The sequence below is a fragment of the Podarcis cretensis genome (assembly GCF_951804945.1).
Source record: "Podarcis cretensis genome assembly, chromosome: 4".
NCBI lineage: Eukaryota > Metazoa > Chordata > Lepidosauria > Squamata > Lacertidae > Podarcis > Podarcis cretensis.
In genome coordinates, this window is record NC_137173.1 from 23,181,866 (window position 1) to 23,203,202 (window position 21,337).

Genomic DNA, 21,337 nt, shown 5'->3' on the forward strand with positions numbered 1-21,337 from the left:
TCATTTGCAGTGTCCAACATCCATCTTTGGATATACAGTGATACCTTGGTTCTCGAACTTAATCTGTTCCGGGAGTCCATTCGACTCCCGAAACCGTTCGAAAACCAAGGCGTGGCTTCTGGTTGGCTGCAGGAGCTTCCTACACTCAAGTGGAAGCTGAATTGGATGTTCGGCTTCCGAAAAACGTTCGCAAACCGGAACACTTCTGGGTTTGCGGCGTTCAGCAGCCAATTTGTTCGGGAGCCAAGCCATTCTAGTACCAAGGTATCACTGTATGCTTCTTCAGGTTCTCCCCAGTAATAATAATAATAATAAATATGCCATCCATCTGACTGGATTGCCCCAGCCACTCTGGGTGGCTTCCTTCATCCATGTAAACTCCACTGTTAGTTTTAGGTTGTCCACCCATGGCATAGGTGGTCGTCCACCTGGTCTTTTACAGTTGTAGGGTCTGCAGAATTAACAGTCATTGGCCTGAATTGCCACTTGCCACACGTCCATTTTAACTTCACCACAGCCTTTTCCACTGCATCCATGACTTTTGAAATTCGTAATATCCAATTATTCATTTACCTATTCATTTACCTATCTTTTAATGATACTCCTAGCATTGCACATTCCATGGCATGCTATGTTGTTCTTAAGCTGTTCGTGTTTCGGTCCAGTTCTCTGCTCACAGGCACTATGCACACTTTGAATACTTTAGCTTTCAAATCTAAGGAAATATTTTTATTTTTATTTCTGGTATGGATAATGGGTTGATCAAAATCATGGCTCAGTTCAGACATCAGCCTGACCATGTTTTCTGCTAAACATTGTTTAAAAACCCAAACCATGGTTATGGCTTCCATTAGGTACAGTACACAAATAGTGGTTTAAGAGCTGCTTGTTGGCTTTTGTGTTGTCTCAGTAGTAGTAATTTTTGAAGTGCAGGAGCTCGTCATGCTAAGCCCCCATAGCCACACACCAAATGATAGTCAAAAAATGCAGGCAAGGGTTATTGATCGGATATATATACACCCCAAAGAGCAGCAGGACATGGTTTAATGCCTAACCTGTTTAGATTAGCATGACTGCTATCCTATTCTGATAGCCTGTCCACTTCAAAGGTGGACAAAGCTGAGTCCTAATAAGATCGGTCCAAAACAATAAAAGTTGGAAAAAAGTGAACCTTTTTTTGCTGGTGTCCCATACTCATTCTGGTTCGGGGGCTAGTTTGAAAGCTATGTCACAGCTCCAGTCATTGGGGAATAATTCTGCTTTAAAAATGGTAGCAAAATTTCATCTAGCCTTATGACATTTTAAAGAAAATGAGAATGCTACGTAGTGTTTAAAAATAAAATCCCACAATAAGGTTTCCACTGAGTTCTTATAAATATTCATAGTTTTTGACCATTTTTCTCAAGACAAGTTGCCATTAACATTCTGTTGACCTCTAGGATAATAGAAGTGGAGTGTCTTAATGCAGAAACATCTTTAAAGATACACTCGTCACCCCAAATCTGATTATCTTATTGCTCATGTGCCTTGCTCCAGCCCATGAAGCCTATTTTGATCATGTGTGATATGATATAATGGAATACAATGCCACTAGAGGACAGCAGTAGTTAGCTTTCATTTTTGGAAAGCTATGTTAATGTATTTTTGTCCAACTGTTTCAGGGCTTCCTCACACATTATATTTTTTTTAATGCATACTTTAAGGGGAGACTTAAAGCTCAAATGTGTGGATGCAGCGGCTGATATTTGAAACCGCTGTGTAGCATAAAATGCATTGTCCATATGGTGGTTCTGAATGTTTGTGCAATTCAGTTGCACACTTGTCTTTATTGCTATATTTCCATAATTTTGTTGGATGCATATGAGAGTTCATGGTTGTTGGTGTTCACATTTAAAAAGTTACGCTGAGGGCTGGAATCAACTGCTGATGACACACAACTCTACTTTTCCTTCACATCTGCAGGTGAGGCAGTGGGTGTGCTGGACTGTTTTCTTGCCTGGGTAACGGACTAGATGAGAGCCAACAAACTGAAGCTCAATCCAGATGAGGCTGAAGCCCTGTTAATGGGTAGCTCCCTAGATCAGATGGATGGGAGACTGCCTGTTCTTGATAGGGTTACACTCCCTCTGAAGGAGCGCATACGTAGTTTGGGGGTATTTCTGGATCCTTTGCTGTTGCTTGAGGCTCACGTGGCCTTGGTGGCATGGAGTGGCTTGCACCTGAAGACAGTACAGAAACATTAGCTGGTGCAAAATTCAGTGGCCAGGTTGCTCACTGGGGCAAGATGGTTTGAGCATATAATCCCAGTCCTGGGCTGACTGCATTGGCTGCCAGTTAGTTTCTGGGCCCAATTGAAAGTGCTGCTTTTGACCCATAGAGGCTTAAATGGTTCAGGACCATAGTACGTCGAAAACTGACTTCTTCATATGAACCGACCCAGACCCTGTGATCAACACCTGACGCCCTTTGTGTGCCTCTTCTGTGAGCAATCTACAGGACAGCAACACAAGAGCAGGCCTTTTCTGCATTGGCTCCCCATTTGTGGAATGCTTTTCCGGGGGAGACTCACCTGGCACCTTTGTTACATATCTTTCACCTCCATGCAAAAACATTCCTCTTCTCTCAGGCCTTTTAGCTGTTGCCACTCAGTGTGTAGAACCTGTGTGAGGTGTCCAGGGTTAAAGCTGTCCCTGAGGAATGAGCACATGTGGTCTGCTAAACATGTGGGGTGATGTGGGATAAACACCCTACATGTTTAGCAGACCTCTTATCCTTCTCGAATGGTACCCCCTTGTGAATGACACATACAGTGGTTAAGTACTTAATTTGTTCCGGAGTTCCGTTCTTAACCTGAAACTGTTCTTAACCTGAAGCACCACTTTAGCTAACGGGGCCTCCTGTTGCTGCCACGCCGCCGGAGCACGATTTCTGTTCTCATCTTGAAGCAAAGTTCTTAACCCGAGGTACTATTTCTGGGTTAGCGGAGTCTGTAACCTGAAGCGTATGTAACCTGAAGCGTATGTAACCCGAGGTACCACTGTACCTATGTGTGCTTACACAATGTAAAGACTCTTGTGAACAACATTTTCAGATGCCTTCTGGCATCCATATGTGTCAGGGAACTGCCATCGGCTCAGAGGCAAGGAACAGAATGGCAGTTGTGTTACAGGGAGCCTCCGAAAATCTTGTGAAGCAGTTCCTCTTCCGGGGAGGAGGAAAGGGAGAGGTGCAAGGACCAGAGGATGCTTGTGGGAGCCGTAACACCACTCCTAGGCAAGGAGGACAGGAGGGAAACATGCCCTTGCCATCACCTGTGCTGTGCAGTAGCCTAAGGTACAGAGAAGGGAGGAGAAGGTTGGGAGTAAAGAAACTCTTATGTTGGAGGAGGTCCAAAAACAGACCACTCCCGGATTCTGTTAGCGATTGAGCCAGACAGGAACTTTTGAAGCTCTTCACTGTAAATAGTTTGCACCAAAATAAAGCCTATAAAAGACAGGTTGGAGTCCTGCCTGGTTACTCTCGAGCAGCTGCAACAGCCATCTGACAATATGTTAAAAACTTAATTCCAAGCACATAATGCATACCTTTGGTCTTTGGTCCACTGTTGGTTTTGGATGCTCAAAAAGCCCATTGTGTTAGTCTGATCAAACCCTTTAATAGGTTGTTTGTTACCTGTAAGAAACACTGCTAAGGCCTGAGGCCATTTATACTTGGAAGATCCTTTATTCCTTGAAGTGCAACAGCTTTCTAGGATTTTCTGAGGGGCTGTTCCATAAGTTAAGCTAACAGGGAGAGGCAGTCTGGTTTAGGCTTTATACGTAATGAATGTGTGTGACTTGAAAATTGTTAGACTCACCGCCTGCTGCTTAATGGATAGGATAATTACTGAATTATACATACACATATTTTGCATATATCAGAACTTCAGCAACAGCAATTTTTGAAGAATTTTGAATGAAGAGAGTCTGGGGCAGGAGATCTAAAATTGTAAAAATCAAAAGCTGCTGCTCTTTTATGCAAAGAGTGGAAAACTGTCTATGTTATTCCTGTAAAATATTGGTGTGGGGCCCTGTGACCCTCCAGGTGTTGTTGCACTTCCAACCCATATCAGCCCCAGACGGCATGGCCAGGGGTCAAAGAGGATGGGAGCTGTAGTCCATCAATTTCTGAAAGGTCACAAGTTCTCCATCTCTGTAGGAAGCTGTGTCACTAATCTCTTTGGTTTGTGAGTTTTTAATGAGTGGTTTTGGAAGGCATCACTCCTAATTGTGCTGTCTTCTTCAGCCACAAATGTGGTCACCAGCTTGCCCCTAGCAAGCATCTATTTTGGAAATTTGCTGTTTTCTATACCTCCAAAAATACTGTTTTATTGTGCAGAGCCTTGGGTAGCAGCAAGATATTTTGCTGTTTTCCCAGTCCCAGTTTGGTAAGGATGGAATGGATGGTCATGTGACAAGGAGGAAAGGGAGGAGCTTGGGGAGTTGGAGAAGCCCAACCCAGGAAAAGGTCCTTTGGGTTGAAGGTGGTGAGACCCCATAAGGAGACCAACTGAGGGGAGGTTCCCAGCAGATGGGGGGCCAGGAGATCTGGAGCCAGGGTTTAGTGGTTTGTTAGAAGAATGTCTCATCTCTGCAATACCAGACCCCCCAAGTGCTATGTAACCTCAGTCTAGATGGCTTCATTGTCTCCCACTATCTTTTTATTTTTTAAATTTTACTTAGTTTTTCACTTTAAAGTTTTACAGTCGATTATCCAACAAGTAACATAAAAACAAGATTCCAAAGAATCTCCTGGACTTCCCTCATCCCCTTTCTGGGTCCTTTTTTTAACCATTTTCTCCTGCATCTTTTATAATAATCCAAATCTTTTACATCTCCATTATATCCAAAATTGAACATTAAACTACAAGTGTTATTCCAATCCTACTAATGATTTTAGCTGTCAACAATGGTTTTTAAGATAAAATATAGATTCCCCCATTGCTTATTAAAATTTTGGTCTTCCTGATTTCTGATTCTTCCGGTCATTTTTGCCAATTCGGCATAATCCATCAACTTAATCTGCCATTCTTCTCTGGTAGGGACTTTGTCTTCTTTCCATCTCTGAGCCATTAACATCCGAGCAGTTGTGGTCGCATACATAAATAGTCTTTTCTGCTCCATTGGGATTTAAGCAACTAAATTCCTAAAAGAAAAGTTTCGGGGTTTTGTTTTTTAAAGAAAAGGTTATTTTAAACATTTTTTCCCAATTCATTATACAGTGGTACCTCAGTTTATGAACTTAATCCGTTCTGGAAGTCCGTTCTTAAACCAAAAACGTTCTTAAACCGAGGCGCGCTTTCCCTAATGAGGCCTCCTGCCGCTGGTACCCTTCCACCGTTCGGATTCTTAGACTGAGGTAAAGTTCTCAAACCAAGATACTATTTCCGGTTTTGCGGAGTTTGTAAACCAGATCATTCTTAAACCGGACTGTTCTTAAACCGAGGTACCACTGTATATCATTTCCCAAAATTCCCACTATCGGCAGAGAGCCTTCCCTTTTAGGGGAAGCATTTGTTGCTAAGGCTGATAGTGAGCTGGTGCCACTAATTCTACCTTTGTCTCCAAGGAAATGGAGGCCATAGTGTGAGCAAACTGTGTGTGCTTATGAAGGAATACCCCGTTGCTTGCTCATTCACAAAGCTGAGGATGTAACTTGCAAGAATAGTTGTTCCAGCTTTGCTCTTCAAAAGGAGAGAACAGAGTGTGTGCCAGATGTTTGATAGGCTTAACTAAGACACTTATTCGTGTCTTTTAGGTCTCTGTCATGCTTTACCTGCCTGTAGCCTGTAAACCCACATCGGGATGCAAATAGCTTCTGCTGGCCAGGGCTGAAAACTGTGGGGATTCCAGCTGGTGTGATGGAGGAATTAAATGCTTTCTTCTGCTGCCACCGTCTTGAGGAAAATCACTAATTTTTTGCGTTTTAAAGAAAACAACAACCTGCACATTAGATGTGAAGATGCAATTAATGCCACGTTTGGTTTGGCCCTTAGAAGAGTCTGTCAGTTTTTATTTACCATCTGGAAATCTAATCAGGAAACATTTTGTTTTCTAATTCCTTTCTTAGGTACAAAGAAGGTGGGGAAGCTCTTCTTGTGCTGCTTTCTTCGGAGGAAAAGGGAATGATGCAGCAGCTGTCACAGAAGAAAGTTCCCATCAACAACATCAAGTAAATTCTTCAGTTCTTTTTTATTATTAAAAAAAAAGCAGTGTTTTTTTGAGAAAACGAGGTGCGATACTCATTTATTGATAAAGTGCCAAGGGGGCCTGCACAAAATGGCAGCCATGGACAGCAAAAGGGGGAGGTGAGGTGCTGCTACTATGCATTGTTGTCTTATTTATTGGATTTACACAACACTTTTCTGCCAAGGCACCCAAGGCAGTTTACAATTTTAAAATGCTTACATTATGTACATTATGTAAAATGTAGAGTGGCAGAGTCCTCTCAGGCCCACTGATGATATGTGGCCTGGATTCCTTTGCTTCTACCTTCCCTGAGGACATACCGGTCTTTCTTAAACAGCCTCAGGGAAGGTGGATGTTGTACTGGTGAGGACTGTCACAAAAAGGCCCTACTTGTTGTTGTTATTAACTCTATGTGGCTTGAAGTAGACTTCCTCCACCTGCCCCAACAAACCATAATTAAGATTAACCACTGTTCACTGGGTGTGGCCAACACAGTAAACTGTGGTTAATCTAAAGCAGACTCCTCCTCTGCAGGCAGGTAAGCCTCCTCCATTTTCTGCATCAGATGTGAATGGAACGTTCCATCTCTTCCTATTCATAGATGTGGTAGAAGTGCCTATCCACAGAAAAGACTTCCTGTTGCACCTCCTGCATGGATTGCTACCCCGCTTCATTCTCACAGAAAGAATGTGGGAAGCTTCCTTCAAGCCAGGCTAGATCACTGGCCCATCTAGGTCCGTAGTGTCTGTAGCAGGGATAGATAGGGAAGCTGTTTGCTTCAATTGCCGCAGCTGTTTTCTTTTTGGGTGCCTTTCTAATGTTCACTAGGGAAAACAAAGGGCGAAAAGGAAAAGAGAAGATTGTATCCCATGCTAAACTCCCCCATAGGGACCTTCCAACATTTCCCCCTCCCTCCTTTTGAAAAATTGCAGAAACTTCTCCTCCTCCCTTTTTCGCCACCTGTGAATGGGCTGGCGAATTTAGGACTTAGGCAAAATGCCCATTTCTTCAGAGAAAGGAAAAAGGAAGTGTGCTTCTGGTTTTAATTCAGGACAAAAGCATCTCAAGAGTTTACAAGTTTGAGGAATGCTGCCCCTAATACACAGATTCCTGTGCTACTGTATTAAAATGCTAATCTGAAACATGGCAATGCTAAGTCTGTGGTATTAGCCCTTTTCCTCCGAGGAAGGCTCAACTGAGTGCACCGATAGTTTCCTTTCTTTACTCGTAATGACATCTGTTTCATACCTTCATGCATACAGACCTAATTACCATTTGGTGCCTAATATCTCAGTCACTCAGTATGCATTGAAACTGGTTCACATGCTCCACTGAAGTAGTTGTTGGCTTCCAGTAATGCTGTTTACAATACTGTTCTAAATCATGGGTGATAATGTGGGGATGCAGTAAAGCTTGCGAATCCTTGTAAATGGCTCCTTTTAGCCTTTGTTTTTTCATCTCACTTAAAGGGATATAATGACTTGCCAAGGTGGTTTAAATGGTTTACTGTGGAGAGGAGATCATTTTTGCTGTGGAACTGATGAGCCATGGAAAACACTGCGGGGAGAAAAATGCAGATGATATTTAGTGTTGGTTATAGATCTCAACATTCAGATAATTTCTGCTTTCATTTGCTTTGAGAGAGAAGCTTCTGGTCAATATGGCTGTGAAGAGATGGGTTTAAGAATGTTCAAGTCAAGTTTGGGGAAAACTCAGAAGCTGGAAGAGAGCTCAAATAGGATTTCCAGGGGTCAATGCTCCACATAACTCATTGCTAGCAGGAGGAGATGCAAATTGACTTAGCTTGCACTATTTATATGGGTTCCAGGCAAAGTTCAACCTGTACAGGAGCCCTATACATTCCTTCCTAGGTGAGGAGAACTAATGGACAGCCTCGGTGAGCAGGATTCACTCCAAGTTGACTCAGCTGCCCAGGCAGATGGGTCAACCTGTCCACTTGGCATCCCACCACATAGGACATCTGTGCACTGAGATGTGAATTTCTGGTAAAGCTCTGACAGCTCCTGATATATACTTGGTTCCTTTGAAATATGCAGTTGGCTGCTAAGGGAGGCAGGACTACCATATTTTTCCATGTATAAGACTTAAGTTTTCCCCCTAAAAAATAATGTCAAAAATTTAGGGGCGTCTTATACATGGATACATCTCTCCCCCCCCCCCATTTTCTTAAATCGGAGTCTCCAAAAATAGGGGGCATCTTATACATGGGGGCATCTTATGGACAGAAAAATACGGTATGTTCCTGTTCCATCCTTTTGCGTCTTGCACCAGGACCTAGGCTGGAATATCCAGTCTCCTTTCCCAGTTTATGCCTTGACAAGGAGGAGATCCTAGCTCTTCTCAGCCAGCTGTTCCACTGTTGAACTACTCTTAACAGAATATAAGCATATCTTTCAGCTGGCTCGCCTGTAATGCTCAGCCAAACCATGGCTTGCTGCAGATGGGAGAGTTTCTGGAGGAAGATTTTGAAGCTGTTGTGCTCCTGCTCCTGCTCCTTCTGAAGCTGCACTGCTGTGAATAAAGCTACTCAAACCTGGTTTAATAGTTTGCCTCACACCAGACAAGCCATGATCTGTAAACAACGTTTGGTTACAGTTCATGGTTTGTCTGGAGTAAGACAAACCATGATTCTGGGTTTGGACACCTTGCTTAGCTTAGCTCACAGCAACATGGCAGGACTGGAAGCGGACCAAAGCAGCCACAAATTCCTTTCTGGGAGCCCACATGTTCATACCAAGCCATAGTTTGGCTGAGCGTTGCTTGCAAACTGGCTGTATGTGGCCTATTCAGAGCATGTTAGGTGAAAACACTCCTTCCTCCACCTTCTTTCTGATAGTTTTCCAAAATCTGAAAAGGATATTGGCATCTCCCTCTCTGCTGCCTGCGCCAATCAATAATGTTTCCTCCTCTCTAGGCTAAATGTACATAGCTTGCTTTTTCTTTATTTCTTAGCTTCATAGGATTTCCGTCTCAGCCTCTGCCTCGTCCTTGTACCTCTCTGCTGAATCTTTTCCAACTTGCCAATATCTTTTGAGACACCTGGTGCCCAGAACTCACAGCAGCATTCCAATCAGGTCACAATAATGCTGAATAAAATGGCATTATTATTTCCTAGTTCTTGGCAACCATTCTCCGGTTGATAAAACCTAAAAATGGCACTGGCCTTTCCAGCCACAGCATCACATTGCTGACTCATATTCAATTTGTTTATGTACACTGTAGATTCTGAATGCTTCTGCTGCCTAGCCAGTTATTTCTCCTTTTCGGTATTTTGTTCCCCTTCCTGTATTCATTACATTTAGCCTTGCTGGATTTCATTGTGCTGCTGCTTTCTCCCCACTTCTCCAGCTTGTTAAGAAAGAGTAGAGTTCTTTTGAGCAGCAGTGGGGAAACATTTTGAGCCACAATGCCTTCTGGGCAATTTTCTGAGGGCCTCAAGCCAGCAATGATTGGGGCCAGAGGCCGAAATGGGTGGAACAGCAAACACAGATTTTACTGGACACAGTAGTCTTTTCTACACATGTTCACAAACACCTTTCTGTCCTCCATGTAGACCAGCAAGAGGCATTGTCCAGTCCACCACTAGATCTAGACTTTTGTCCAGGGCTTGTACAGCCTCTTCTGCCTCAGATATAATAGGGAAATAGAGCTGAGTCTCATCAGTGTACTGATGACACCTTGCTCCAAAACTCCTAATGACTGCTCCCAGTGCCTTCATATAGACTAGGATTTCCCAAACTTGGGTCTCCAGCTGTTTTTGGGATACAACTCGCATCATCCCTTGCTAGCAGGACCAATGGTCAGGGATGATGGGAGTTGTAGTCCAAAAACAGCTGGAGACCCAAGTTTGGGAAATCCTGATACAGACGTACCTTGGAAGTCGAACTTCCAAGGCGCGCGGCTTCCGATTGGCTGCAGGAGCGTCCTGCAGCCAATCGGAAGCCACGCTGGATGTTTGGCTTCCAAAAATCATTCAAAAACCAGAACAATCACTTCCAGTTTTCGATCGTTCAGGAGCTGAAACATTCGAGTTTACAGGCGTTCAGCTTCCGAGGTTCCACTGTATAGATGCTGAATACCACTGGGGACAAAATAGTGCCCTGTGGCACTCCCATTGGGGCCAAAGAGCAATCTCCTAATGCTATTCTGTGGACAGCACATTGCTGGTAGGAGCAGAGCGGCTGTGACACAATAGACTCAGTTATGGGCTCTAACCAGGGCTCAGTTGGCCTCAGAGTGAGATCTGCACCACCAAGACCTGTATCCCACTTTCCTCTGAAGGGCACAAGGCAGCATATGTGCTTCTCTGCCTCCTCATTTTATCCTGTGGCAAAGGTTAGTCTGAGGTTAGGGTCACCCCATGAGCTTGGCGGCTGAGTGGGGATTTGAACCCTGGTCTGCCAGGTCCCATTCCAAGACTGTAGTCACTACACTGCCTTTGTGGTGATGGCCTCTTCAAGATGTCCACTGGTTGGGGCTTGTCTGCTGTGGCGCCAAAATGTTCCTCTTCAACCAGGCCTTTGGCGGATTAATATTCTATAGCTTTTTAAATGTGTTTGTGGGAAGGGGGCTTGTTGTCTTGTTTTATTTGTGCTTTTACCATGTATTTCTTTCTTGTGAATCGCCCTGAGATCTTGTGAAGAAGGGCGGTATAATAATAATAATAATAATAATAATAATAATAATAATAATAATAATAGTGGCACATGGGCTAGAACTCTGAAGAGTTGGTGCGGAAGAGGCAGGATGAGGAAACACAGCCTCGCTCTCCTCCCTCATGCAATTATTGTTGGGTGGTTTTTTTTTTGAATAATACAGCTTTAATCTCCACATCAGTTGGTGTTCTACCTATCTGTGAAGCCACAGTTCTGTAGAAATGCCTCGGGCTCTGGAAATTCCCAGCAAGAGTCTTATTTAAATGCTTGGGGTGGGGGGGAACCATCACACTGTTTTCTCATGAGAGAGACCGTGTCAATGTGAGGTATTATTGCTGTATATTTTGCTCCCCCCCTCCTTCAGTATGAGCTCAATTTTCCACCTTTTTATAAGCTCAAGAAGCAATTTAATGTTAATTGTGTGGCTTTACCTTGAAAAATCGTTGCCTCTTCCAGTTTAAACTGTTCTCTAGATAAAAGGCCTGAGCTTCTGTTTGCTTTCCCTGCATTATTCATGGGAGGAGAACGGTCTTCATGCCTGACATGATTTCAGCTGAGTTTTGTTCAGATGGGCAGTACCTTTTAACTATTTAGAAGTAATGCTTTAAAAAAAAAAAAAGAAATGCAAAAAATTGAACCTGTTGAACAGGGGTCTGTGACCCTTTAGGAAGAGATATTTATTTATTTGAAATGGTTTCATACCATCTTTCAACAAAACTACCATCAATTAAAAAGCAGAATGAAACATCATTTAAAAATAGTCTGGAATGAAGCCAAGCAGAAGTATCTCATGTGGAAGATCTTCCACAGGGATGGGGCCATGACAGAGAAAACCCTGCCACTTAAACACACCAACCTGAACTCCCTCTCTCTCTCTCTCTCTCTCTCTCTCTCTCTCTCTCCCCATCTCCCCCAACCCTCTAGAATCAATCCTGAAAAGCTTGTTGACATCCAGAAAAAGTTGCAGTCCTTCTTGGCTCAAGATCAAGAGCTGAAAGAGAGAGCGCAACGGGTAAGCTGCCTATTACGATACTTTCTTAGTATACACCTTTGAAGGTGACCTGGAAGCTACAACTAATCCAGAATGCAGTAGCAAGACTGGTGACTGGAAGCGGCCGATGGGACCGCATAGCACCGGTCCTAAAGGATCTTCACTGGATTCCAGTACATTTCTAAGCACAATTCAAAGTGTTGCTGCTGAGCTTTAAAGCCCTAAACCCAGGGGTCAGCAACCTTTCTCAGCCGTGGGCCGGTCTACCGTCCCTCAGACCATGTGGTGGGCCGGAATATATTTTGAAATAAAAAATGAACGAATTCCTGTGCCTCACAAATAACCCAGAGATGCATTTTAAATAAAAGCACACATTCTACTCATGTAAAAACACCAGGCAGGACCCACAAATAACCCAGAGATGCATTTTAAATAAAAGGGCACATTCTACTCATGTAAAAACAAGGTGATTCCCGGACTGTCCACGGGCCAGATTTAGAAGGCGATTGGGCCGCATCCAGCCCCCTGGCCTTAGGTTGCCTACCCCTGCTAAACGGCCTCGGCCCAGTATACCTGAAGGAGCATCTCCATCCCCATTGCTTAGGCTGGACAGTGAGGTCCTACTCCAAGAGTCTTCTTCTGGTTCCCTCACTGCGAGAAGCAAAGTTACAGGTAACCAGGCAGAGGGCCTTCTCGGTAGTGGCGCCCTCCCTCTGGAAAGCTCTCCCTTCAGATGTCCAGAGGATAAAGAACTGCACAACTTTTAGAATACATCTGAAGGCAGCTCTGTATCAGGAGGTTTTTAATGCTTGATGTCTTTTTATTATGTTTTTAGACATGCTGTAAGCCACCCAGAGTGGCTGGGGAAACTCCGCCAGATGGGTGGGGTATAAGGGACCCTGTGGTCCTCCAGATATGGTTGGACTACAGCTTTCATCATCCCTGACCATTGACCATGCTGTCTGAGGCTGGCCAACAGCATGTGGAGGACCATAGGTTCCTCAACTATGGTGTAGAAAATCCTACGCAATGTTGTATGCGTGTCAGTTCTGCCATGCCATGGGAAGTTCTGCATGAACATGCATAGTCAGAGTCTCCTGTGCATTAAATTTGACTTTTATCAACCTTCCTAGTTTCCGTGGAACATGCGCTAGAGATGAAGAGAGAGATTTTTAATGAGCTTTAAATAAGTTTTAAAATATGAAGGAGCATTCAGCACCTGCAGCACCTTGGCTGCTGTTTATTTTAAACTTTTTGCCTGGGTTTCTGCAGAGCCAGGAATTCTGGAATGAGCTACAGTGCTGGTGGATAGTAATAGTGATCAGGAATGCCAGCATCCTCTCAGCTAGTACCAGCTGCCAATATTAGTGGTATAAATCCAGCTCTTTGCTATCTCTTTTGGTGGCAATACCTTAACTGTCAGCAGCCAAGGTAAAGAGGCAGTATCTTGTGAAGAGGGCTAACATCTAATACAGTAACCACTATGCCACACTGCCTTTTTCTGAGGAATAATGAATGGGCAGTACAGAAGTTCAAAGAAATAAAATTAAATGCCTCTAGTTCCCAAGCCTAGAAAGCTAGATTAATGATGTGGTGATAACTGAGAAATAGAAACATATAGTGTCTGAACAGCTCATTATGTAAAATAACAATACTTTTCATGATAATTTTGCCTTTGTGGAATGTGCCAGATTGCTCACTGGCTGGAAAACCCTTTGTTTATTACCTTATTATAATTTATTACGGATAACACCTGCTTTCTTCACAATATTTTCTTGTTGAGGTTCAAACCAGGAGTGCTTAGCTATGTCTTGTAAAAGCACATAGCTGTGTATTTTTGATTTTTGTCAACTGTATAAGACAGGATCATAAGTGTGTAGCAACAACAGGAAAATGTGAATGAAAGAAGGGAATAGAATACTTTGGTTTGCGCTGAAAAAAAGAAGCAGCAATAGCCTTTTCTCATTTAACAGCTTTTTTGCAGCCGTTTTTAAAAACCCACTCTAAAAAGATAGATAAAATTAAATTGAGTGGAGTGAAATAATCTTGGAGTTTCGGGATAGCGATGGAACGAGTTCAAACGAGCTTTTGTCACAGCTGACAGATCCAGTGATGAACCTGCCTTGTAAATCCAACTTTTATTGCTTTATTTAAAACTGTTTTTTTGCTACTGCATAGCACTGCGAAAATATAGTCTGTTCTTCCATTCTGTTGAAGGCTTGTGGTCAGTTTCAACTTGCTTAAATGAAGGCAGAGGGGAGGAGAGGGTTATGATAAAGCCCAGTCCTCAACATATTTTTTTTAATTGATTTTTTATAGAGAATATTTCAGTTGACCAACATAAAACAATTAAAAAGTGAAAAGGGAGGGGGAAGAGGTATATTATATAGCTGTATATGCAAACTACTACAATTCCATGTATGTATGTCTAATATATAGGTATTTAAATGCTATTGTTATCCAAATACATATATGGTTATTTAAATATCACTATATACACTATCTATCTATCTATATATATATATATATATATATATATATACACACACACACACACACACTATATATATACACTATATTTATACACTATATATACATTATATATATATATATATATATATATATATGTATGTGTGTGTATATATATATATATATATATATGTGTGTGTGTGTGTGTATATACACACACTATATATACACTATATGTATATATACACACACACACTATATATACACACACACACTATATATACACTATATGTATATATACACACACTATATATACACTATATGTATATATAGATACACTATATATACACTATATTTTTACATAATATCACAGTGATCATGTTTTACTTGTGGGTTGCCATAGGCCTCTGGTTGGCTACAGTGAGAAGAGGAATAGATAGGCCTTGGGCCTAAAATCCAGCAAACCTCTTCCTTAGTTTTTTATTTTGACTTTTTATTTGTAAAATTTGTACGCTGCTTGATTGTTAAAAAAGCAACAAACACCCTCATGAAGTTTACAAAACTGTAAAACAATAAAACCAAGAAAGATTTACAGCAATACTTTACAGCAATATTTTAACAAGAAGCTAAAATATTAAAGCCAGTTAAAATTCACACCAACTTTCCAAGCATCTGGGTGGACTTGTTTAAACTAGGATGTTTTTAGCAGGCGCCAAAAAGGATACAGTGAATGCAGCTGCTTGATATCAATAGGCAGGGAGTTCCAAAGTGCTGCACCGAATGATTTGAGTTCTTACTACAACTCCCACCATCCCTGCCATTGTCCGTGCTTTCTGGGGCTGATGGGAGTTGTAGTTCAGCAACATCTGCCTTATGACCTTGTGCCTACTTCACAGGAGTGAATTCTCCCCATCCTCCTTTAATTGTGTTTAGAGAATTCATACATACACGCTGGCACTAACTGCAGTTAAGTTTGACGAGGTTTCCTTGTTAACCAGAGTTTGGTTAAAAGAATCCTGGTTGAAGCAGAGCGTTTATCTACTTATCTAGCTATAGTTAATGTTGGTTCTCATAGCTGCAGCTAAGGCTGTAGGAGTTGGAGCAGCAGCCCTGTTAAAAAATCTTTTAACTGTGCTTAAAAGTGGCCTGATGGTACGTCTCTGCACCAGCCCACAGAGGAGTAACGCTTATATTATCTCCAACTCAAAATGTCTCTCCTGCACAGGAGTGGATTGCTATATTTACTGCCTCTTCTGAGTCTGTTCTGTCTGTGGGAGCCTTCAGTAGTCATGTAGCATGTATCCATCACTTTGTCATCAAGCCCTGCGGCACTGTTAGAGATATTGCGGTGGAATAGCCAAATTGGATTTTGAATTCAATCAAGCTTTATTGCTTCAACTTTGGTTATAGCAACCACATTAAAAGAAAAAGCAGCACGTTGTTGCGTAAGTGCATAAAAAAAAATATTAAGTTCATCATACCATGAAAATATAAACACTTTCCTCTTCTTTAAATACTGCAGTAGTGTTTTCTTTTTTTAACCATTATATACCAATTGACTGTATGAGGTTCATGTTTAATACCAGCATTTTCAGCAATGGACTTCTGCCTACCATGGAAGTAGTAGTAGTAGTAGTAGTAGTAATAATAATAATAATAATAATAATAATAATAATAATAATAATAATAATATATTATTTATACCCCGCCCATCTGGCTGGGTTTCCCCAGCCACTCTAGGCGGCTTCCAACAGAACACTAAAATACAATAACCTATTAAACATTAAAAGCTTCCCTAAACAGGGCTGCCTTCAGATGTCTTCTAAAAGTTTGGTAGTTATTTTTCTCTTTGACATCTGGTGGGAGGGCGTTCCACAGGGCGGGTGCCACTACCGAGAAGGCCCTCTGCCCGGTTCCCTGTAACTTGGCTTCTCGTAGCAAGGGAACCGCCAGAAGGCCCTCGGCGCTGGACCTCAGTGTCCGGGCAGAACGATGGAGGTGGAGACGCTCCTTCAGGTATACTGGACCGAGGCCGTTTAGGGCTTTAAAGGTCAGCACTAACACTTTGAATTGTGCTCGGAAACATACTGGGAGTCACTGTAGGTCTTTCAAGACTGGTGTTATATGGTCTTGGCTGCTCCCAGTCACCAGTCTAGCTGCCGCATCAAAATTCAAGCTGGCAACACTGCAGGGAATGGTTAGAGCTGTAGTCCAATGGTATCTGGAGGGACCACAGGTTCCCATTCCTGATCTAGCAAGCAGAGGCCCTTCCCAGTAATCTGTTATCTGGAGTTTAAGGGATTGAACAGAAGACTTCATGCATATGCAGGAGTTGTAGCCCGTTCTGCAAAACTGCTCCTGCTGTTATCCTAGTGTGTCACTAAGGGGAGTGTTAATTGGATGGAGACACTTTGCTTGACTTCCCAGTCCTCAGGGCCGGCTCATGCACGAGGCAAAGTGAAGCGACCGCCTCAGGCGGCAGGACCACGGAGCAGCAGACCTGGCTTCCAATAAATGCTGTTGCTACACATTCCTTGATGGGTGGGTCTGCCTCCTCCTCAGCAGATGCCTGTTAATGTCACCTCTAGAGCACCTCCACCCCACTTCAACCATTGGATAAGGTTGACTTGATTTAATTCCCTCAGTTCTTTCCAATGTAGATCTTCACTCACCGCTTCCTCCCTGGTGAGAGAGGAGCACCATTTTGTGGTTTTCCTTGGGTACCAAAATGTCTTGTGCTGGCCCTGCCAGCCCTCAAATGCATTGGGCGGTACTCAAATAAGTTATAAGGTGGGGATGAGAGGCAATGAAGAAGGAAGGAATTTTGATAGGGTAAAAAAATGGAGCAGCTTCAGGGGACTTTGGAAGGTGCATAAGATGAGGTTGGAGGCTGTAAACAGTATGTAGCCACCGGCACTTACAAAGCAAAACTGCATCAATTTAGTTTGACCAATGCTCTGCAAAATGCAAGCAGAAAGGTTGTTGTGCAGGATTTTTGTATAGTGTAGAAGATCAAGGTGCATGTGTGAGAGAGATGGAGACTGAATAAACAAACAGCATTGAGCTATTGTAAATAATAATTTAATAAATCTGTTGAGTGTTGTTAAGACTGGAAAAATTCAGCAGCGGTTTGCAGGCAGTGCAAGAGCAAATGAGGATTCCGTACGTGAGCCAGTGAATATATCTGTAAAACTGTTTCCCGCCCCCCCTCCTTTCCCAAACAAAAATTACAGAACAGTTTTGTGGAAACATAAACAGTATGATTTAATGAATGATACACTTGAGTTACCAGCCAAACGAAAGGGCATGCTGGTAGCAGCAGGTTATTCGGTTTTATAGAAGTGATTTTCCAGTGTTTTATTGCAGTCTGGGTAACATGAAACTACAAGCAAAATCTGTTACTACAATTCTTCTTGTTGTTGCTTCAAAAGATGGGTTTTAACGGCAAAAGCATCCCATACCACAAGTTCTATTAGCAGTTTAAAAGGGGTTTTCAAGGACGGAACAAATACCTTCAATTTTAAGAAATACACGAGAGAAAAAGGTTATTTTGAAAGGCAAGGAAAGAAGCCTGCTATAAGGCCAGTGGGCGTGAGTGAGAGGTGGATGAGAACATAAAAATGTGCAGAGACACTGAAAAAGAGAATTGAGGTTTGAAATGGCAGATGGCAGCTGGGAGTAAGTTCCAGTGGGGCTTACTCTCAAGTAACTGTGTTTAGGATTGCAGCCATAGTTAAGCTTACCTTTCAGTAATTTAATTGGTGTTTTCTTAAAATTGCATTTATATCTGTACCTTTGATGGGCTCTGAGCACACAGAATCCATGATAATTTACTTGGCTGTCTCCTTGCCCTCAAATTCTTAGGTTCACAGTCTGAGTCCACAAGCCCTTGATATTGGTCTCCTGATTTTCCATGTACTCTTTAGGTTCCTATGATTATGTTTTCATATTTAATATGTAGATACCATAACCACTGAGAGAAGTTTGGAAATGTAACACTCTCCAAAGCTCAAAACGCATATAAAGCATAATTGAAATACAAACAAACTCTTAACTTTGGGACTCATAATGCAATAAAGAATAATCTGTTTTTATAAGACTAATTAGTTTTAGCTGAAATGCAGTGTGCTAATTTTGATTCTTTAACATTTTGGATCTCTTTTTAGATGTGGAGTGTATCTGTGTGCCTTTTTTTACTGTTTAAACAAATACCTCTTCTCTCTTTTTCTGGTAGTGTTTTGTTTCCTATCTGCGATCGGTCTACCTAATGAAGAACAAGGAAGTGTTTGATGTATTCAAGTTACCCATTGCTGAATATGCCCTGTAAGTGCTATTATCCCTAATCATTACGGAAAATGCTAATTAAAAAAATTGGATTGGATGGTGCTGGGAGGGAGTGTGTGATTTCTTTTGAACTGCACAAACCAATTTTTATTCCGTGTTTTGAATTAGGAATGAAAGATTGAGTTGCATACATTTTATTTATTTCGTTTTGAAATAGGCATATGCCACCTCTCATTAGAATAATATGAAAGCTGTGCATATGCGTGTGACACATGTATAAATATATTTCATGGAAAATGGACCCTGCCTACTCCCATTCCCTTGCTGCCATCCCTTTGTACCTGACCATCTTTGTCCCTCCACCGTACCTCTGTGGCTCAACTGGACTGCTTCCCTGCTCACATCTCCATCCTTCAGTTCCCCATTCCTCACCTCGCCTGGGTGCTGCTCTCTTGCCTGTATCTCCTGGTTCCCTCCCTATATTGCCTGGGCTGCATCTCTTTCCTCTGGATTCCTCTTCTTCTCCTTGCCTGCCCATCAGAGAATTTCATTGATTCCATATATGTGCTCATAATATGGCCCTTTTGGCTAACTCTCCTATCAAGGTTGCAGTTGAGATGATTTTTCATGCCTTTTATCAGCAATCCTTAAAGTGGCCTTCTAAAGAAGGTCACTGTTGTCCCCATACTGCAAGTAGAAAATAGTATGGATTCGTGGATTAAGACAAAATTGAATTGGAAAATCTCTGGCTCTGAGGTCACACCATCTACATCACACGTACAACCATGTTATTGGAAGTTTCCCAGTTCCTCTTTGTTAAGAATCACAACCTCTCCGTTCTTTTATTTGCCTGTTTGGTGGGATGCTGCCCAAAATGCTAGAGTCTGTGTTGCTTGGGCGCAATCTTGGCTGCGGCAGTTGTATTGTCAGTTGTGGCTTCATATAGTTCGTTCACGGGCATTTCCATGTTAAGCCCAGATCAGAGGAAGCATGGCGGAACTCTCCCATCAAGAATGCTCTCTTGTTTTCCGGTTCCAGAGGAAAGGGACTGCACATTAAGAGCCATTCTACTTGAACAGCATAAATATGTACCTGTGGCTAGGGCAAAAAATGTGCTTCTTTCATTGTAACCACAGCCCTTATTCTACATAGTGAATCCTAATGGCTTAGTCAGTTCAGAAATCTAGGTCTGAATTCAATGGGCTTCCTCTCTCTACGAGCTTCATCAGAACTGCTTACTAGGTGGAATTTTCTGCATACAGTAGGTATTAAAGCAAAGCCAGCATCCACCTTTAAACCCTACCGTTTCATTCCTGAATACCAATGTGAACGTTTACCATTACATTGTCATTAATAAGTCTGAAACCTGGCTATGAGAGACACTTTGGAGGAATTGGAATTATTTCAGCAAATTGCTTTCATGCAAAGAACATTTGTTAAGCGTTTTTAAGGCAAGGTGGTAGAAGGGCAATGTCTACAAGCTGCCAAGAAGAAAACATAGTGGACACATCAGATGGCATTTCAAGATACGATGCGAATCAAATTCTTCTCGGAAACTAGAATTAAAATTTTGCCCTTCAAAACACGCATCCATTATTCTGGTGTTGACATGCCAGATAAGGGTGCTTGATGTAAACTTGCTTCCTACAACTCAGCAGTTAGTGCTTTGAAAATGCAACTGCTTGAGGGACAGATTTCAGAGGTACCTGTTACAAGATAGTTTTATGGTGTCTTAAACTGAAAAACACACACATACACACCAGACACTCCCTTGTGTCTCGCAATATGCGTGCATAGATGAAAGCGACCAGTTTGGAAAACCTCTTGCAGGCAAGATCATGTGAACCATGGAAGGCACAGGATTGGGTCCTTAATAATCATTGGCCCAGTTCAGATGTAACATTCCTAGTTTGCTGAACCACAGCATAGTTTGTAGAAGATAAGATTAAGGAGAGATGTGAGAGCTGCCTTCAGATATCTGAAGGCTGTTGCATAGAGAAGATGGAGAAGATTTTTTCCCTGTGGCTCCAGAGGGCAGGACTACAAGCACAGGTGGAAATTGTAAGGAAGCAGATTTTGGCTAAATGCCAGAATAAACTTCCTAATGGTGAGAACTGTTAGATAGCAGGAAAGATTGCCTCCGTATATAGTGGGTGTTCTTTCACTGGAGGTATTGAAGCAGAGGCTGGAAGGTCTTCTTGTCACGGGTGGTGTAGTTGCATTGCAGATCCTGCCTAAAGCTGAGGGTTTGATTAGACAACCTCCCAAGGTTTCTTCCAACTTTGTGATTCTAAGTCTGGAATGAGAACTACCTTCTCGTTCCTCAATTCATGCATAGGTTTCTGTTCCAGCGTAGATTAAAAACTCTGAGTGGAATTCAACACCACACTCTTCCAGTCGTTCTGTCTGCACAAGCGTTGCAACATCTAGATGGAAAGGCTGATAAGGCAGGTAAAGTCAATCTTGGCCTTTGGTTTCCCATTGTGTTCGAAGTAAGGAACTGTGATTTGATGTTGGTTTACTAACTAGCAACTTCAGAGCACAGTTTCAACAGAATGTGCACTCCAGTTACTGAAAACAGACACGTAAACTATTGCTTTTCTAAATATTTTGAATTTGGGGCCATATATGTTTCTTCCCGCAGCTGCACCCACCTGCCCCCCCCCCCCGCCACAGACGAGTGCTCAGAG

At 42.4% G+C, this 21,337-nt stretch overlaps 1 protein-coding gene across 1 annotated transcript in view; it reads left to right on the forward strand.

Annotated features, from left to right (window-relative positions):
- DDX10 (DEAD-box helicase 10) overlaps nt 1-21,337 on the forward strand; it is a 162,845-nt gene that overhangs the window by 24,963 nt on the left and 116,545 nt on the right. Inside the window, exons 10-12 of the mRNA XM_079973559.1 lie at nt 6,109-6,210; nt 11,828-11,915; nt 18,598-18,686. Of these exons, the coding sequence (XP_079829685.1) occupies nt 6,109-6,210; nt 11,828-11,915; nt 18,598-18,686 (279 nt within the window). The remainder of the gene's footprint in view (nt 1-6,108; nt 6,211-11,827; nt 11,916-18,597; nt 18,687-21,337) is intronic.